Consider the following 4,051-nt stretch of genomic DNA (forward strand, 5'->3'; position numbering starts at 1 on the left):
GGGAAACCAGGAAAGGAGATAACATTTGAAATGTAAATAAAGTATCCAATAAAAATAAGTAAATAAAAAAGGATAAAATGTCTATCTCTCTGATTAGTCTTAATTTTCAGTCCATTTTGTCAAAAATTATGGTAGTGATGTCTGATTGTCATTTTGTTTCATTTGATGGGAATATTTTTTCATCCTGTTACTCTAAAATTGTGCCTATCTTTAAAGCAAAGATAACCAACAGATAGGTTTTCGTTTCTTGACCGAGTGAGCCTGTGTCTTTTGATTGGACATTGAGACCATTGATAAAGTTACTGTTGAAATACGTATGTTAATTGTAGGCAATCTGTTCTGATTTTTTGTTATTGTTCTCAGTGTTGCTTTGTGTTTTGATAACTGTGGTCTTTTTTCCTCAGATTTGATTTATTGGATACACATTTTAGTCTGTCTATATTATGGTAATTTTTCTTTATCATTCAATTATAACAGAAAATTTTGTTGGGTATATTAGTCTAGTATGGCTATCATCATCTTTTAGGACTTGAAATACATTGCTCCAGGCTCTTCTAGGTTTTAAATCAATGGCTATTCTTGTGGGTATTTTTTAATATATGACTTAGAGTTTTTTTTGCATGTTTAATACATTTTTCTTATAAATATTTAGTGTTTTAACTATAATGATCTATGAAGATTTTCTTTACTAGTCTTGGTGTGTTTCTTCTATCAATGTGGGTATATCTTTTCTTAGTTTGAAGAAGTTCTTCTATGATCTTGTTAAAGGTCTGGTCTATGTCATTGGAATCACTTGGAAATCTTCTCCCTCATTTATACCCATAACATGGTATTCCACATTTCCTACATGTTTTTTTTCTTGTTTTTTTTCCTTATGTTTTTATCATGTGTTTTGTGCATTTTTGTGTGTGTGGTTTTTTTTGTTTGTTTGTTTGTTTGTTGCTTTTTCCAGGTTCCTACTTATTTGGTCTAGATCTTAACTATTCTATCTTAAATAGCTGATGATAGCTATAAGGCTTTCCTTTGAGTTTTCTAGTTTAGTTATTGGGCTTTTCAATTCCATCATCATTCAGATTGAGTCCTTATCAATGTTTCTAACTCATTCTCAAATCCTGAATTGCCCTTGTCTCATCCATCATTCTTATGTTTGCTTTCTTCTTGGACATCACTTAAGCATTTATTCTCCTTAAGGTCTTTTTTTTTTTTTGTAAGTTTACTGAGCCTTTTCACTGTGTCTTCCATAAACTCCTTAAATACTTTGATGAAGATTATCATTTTTCCTTGAAATTATTTGTCCTGAAATTCATCCAGAAAGTTCTCACTGGCAAGCATTTCTACAAGCCTGGTAGGTTTGGGATAAAGTGTCCTGACTTGTTATTGCATATTGTTGGTGTTTTTTATGATCAGATCTCAGCATGTGGCTTCTTTCATTAGTTTTAAGTCTGATATGGACAAAGCATGTTGGGGCAGAAGAGAGAATTGTGCTGGCTGGTTGGGCCTAAATGTTGAGAATAGTTTGGGTGGAATAAAGCCAGACAGACAGAGGGAACTGGTCTGATGGACATGATGTGCTTTCTGATCTAATTCTAGAATATAGGAACATATCTGACTATGTAGGAAGTCTAGATATGCCATAGAAGGATGTGGGGTTTGGGAGCATTTAGGGAGAGTCTATCCGTGCTGATACATGTGACTAGACTAAAACAGAACACTGGATGTGGAACCTAGGCTAACCATGGCATTTTGGAGAGAATATGAGCATTGGGAGATCAGGGCAACTCATCAGGCTAGGAGGAGGAAGAGAAGGAGGAAGAAGAAGAGGTGGGAGATCTGAATGGGCAATGAGATTGGATACATTGCAGAAGGGACCTGATTGTGGTGGTAGGTAGCATGGCTCCTGGCTGAAACCAAGAGAAAGAGTAATGCATAAAATGGAGTGACCAACTAGGCTTAGGTAGGATCTGGGCTATATCTGGTAGGTTTGGAAGAAGGCATGGATGGATAGGTCATGTGGATCACTAGGCTAGACTCTGGAGGAAGTAGTAGCATATATAGAATCTTAAAACCTCATTTTCTCTCTTCTGTATTGTTTAAATTATAAGATTGCTTCAATGCTTATCTTTATAAGTGAATTAAGTATGAATTTGAAGTACCAATTTACCTTTGCCAGACATTTCTCTGAATACACACTAAGAAATGAGAGAAGAAATATGTCCATTTTCACATTTATTTTAGTTCCAAGAAAAATGTTAAAAAGGTTTTACAAGACCGTCGATTACCATTATGTTGACTGATCAATGGTTTCTAATTGCGAATATAAATATATAGGTTTTCTCAGCAACAATGCTATTGGAGTGTTCAATCAAATGACAAATAGGAAACACTTTTCTGGTTTCACAATGTATAGCCTGGAATGTATTTGTATTATCTTGAAGAGGAGTCAGAAAATCATAATTTCTGGATCTATAATCTTCACAGAATAGAAGACAATGACCTCAGCCAGAAATGCCTCCCATACTGTGAGTCACTTCATCCTCTTAGGCTTCCCTTGCCGCAGAGAAATACAGATCTTCCTTTTCTCCATTTTCTTTATGATTTACATTTTGACTTTGCTTGGAAATATGGCAATTGTGTATGCAGTGCACTGGGATCATCGGCTACATACACCCATGTACATTCTGCTGGCCAACTTCTCCTTCCTAGAGATATGCTACGTCAACTCTGATGTGCCAAACATGCTGGTCAACTTCCTATCCACTACCAAAACCATCTCCTTCACTCGATGCCTACTCCAGTTGTACTTCTTCTTCTCTCTGGGCACAACTGAATGTCTATTTCTCTCCATCATGGCCTATGACAGATTCCTGGCAATCTGCCGCCCACTGCACTACCCCACTGTCATGACCACTAGGTTCTGTGGAAACCTTGTCATATTTTGCTGGGTCTATGGATTCCTCTGGTTTCTTATCCCAGTAATACTCATTACTCAGCTGCCATTTTGTGGACCAAATGTGATAGATGACTTTCTTTGTGACCTCGGTCCCTTGCTGGCCCTGGTTTCAGTCTGTGTCCCAATCCCAGGCACTGTTCTCATTTGTGGCACGATGAGTTCCCTCCTCATCTTTGGCACATTTTTTTATATCATTGGTTCATATACCTTAGTGCTGAAGGCTGTGATGCGGATGCCCTCTTCTGCTGGGTCAAAGAAGGCATTCTCCACCTGTTCATCACACCTGGCTGTTGTATTTCTATTTTATGGTTCAGTTATGATAACATATGTAAGCCCAGGATCAGGACAAGCAAAGGGCATGCAGAAGTTCACAACTTTGTTCTACTCAGTTTTGACTCCTTTCTTCAACCCCATGATCTACAGCCTCAGAAATAAAGAAATGAAAGATGCCTTGAAAAAAGTTATAAGAGGTTCTTAGGAGGTCTTAGATATAGTGAATGATTTAAAACGAGTTTGGAGTCCCAGACATGTTCAAGAAAGTCATCACTAGCTTCGTACTTTCCAGAACAACAATTAATGTGGTCCAATATATTTGTAGACCATAACTTTACATGGCAATGTCAGAAGCCTTAAGCCACAGGTCATTAATTAACTGAGAGACTGGCAGGTAAATAGGAACTTTTCACAGAAAGACAGTTCAAAATTATAAGTACCATGCCATCAGTGTAAATGCTCTCCCTGGCAGACTTCATTGTATCTTCTATAGCATGTTTTTTGTAGCATCTTTCTTTATTCCTTGTATTATAGTTAACTGCCCAGAATCTGTTTCTTCATGCTTTTTCATCCTTACAAATTGAAATTTTTCCTTGAGAATGGAAAGTATACTGCATTAGTTGCTGTAATTTCAGAAAAAAACACAGCACACACATGTCACTAAAGTAAATTTAAATAAAAATAAATAAAAAACCAGAAGATGAGGCAGACTGCTTGCAGACTACTCTCTCTGTTAACCCAGACCCAATGATCAGAGCTGTATCTATCAATCTGCACAAAAATTTACTCCAAATAGATCAGAGACCTAAAACCTGAAACCTGAAGTGC

At 36.8% G+C, this 4,051-nt stretch overlaps 1 protein-coding gene across 1 annotated transcript; it reads left to right on the forward strand.

Annotated features, from left to right (window-relative positions):
• Nucleotides 1-2,489: 2,489 nt before the first annotated feature.
• On the forward strand, nucleotides 2,490-3,428 carry LOC116084546 (olfactory receptor 11H6-like). The gene has a single exon (XM_031361620.1). It carries the CDS (start codon nucleotides 2,490-2,492, stop codon nucleotides 3,426-3,428), a length of 939 nt encoding a protein of 312 aa, XP_031217480.1.
• The last annotated feature ends 623 nt before the right edge of the window (nucleotides 3,429-4,051 follow it).

The sequence above is a fragment of the Mastomys coucha genome, unplaced genomic scaffold, assembly GCF_008632895.1.
Source record: "Mastomys coucha isolate ucsf_1 unplaced genomic scaffold, UCSF_Mcou_1 pScaffold9, whole genome shotgun sequence".
Lineage (NCBI taxonomy): Eukaryota > Metazoa > Chordata > Mammalia > Rodentia > Muridae > Mastomys > Mastomys coucha.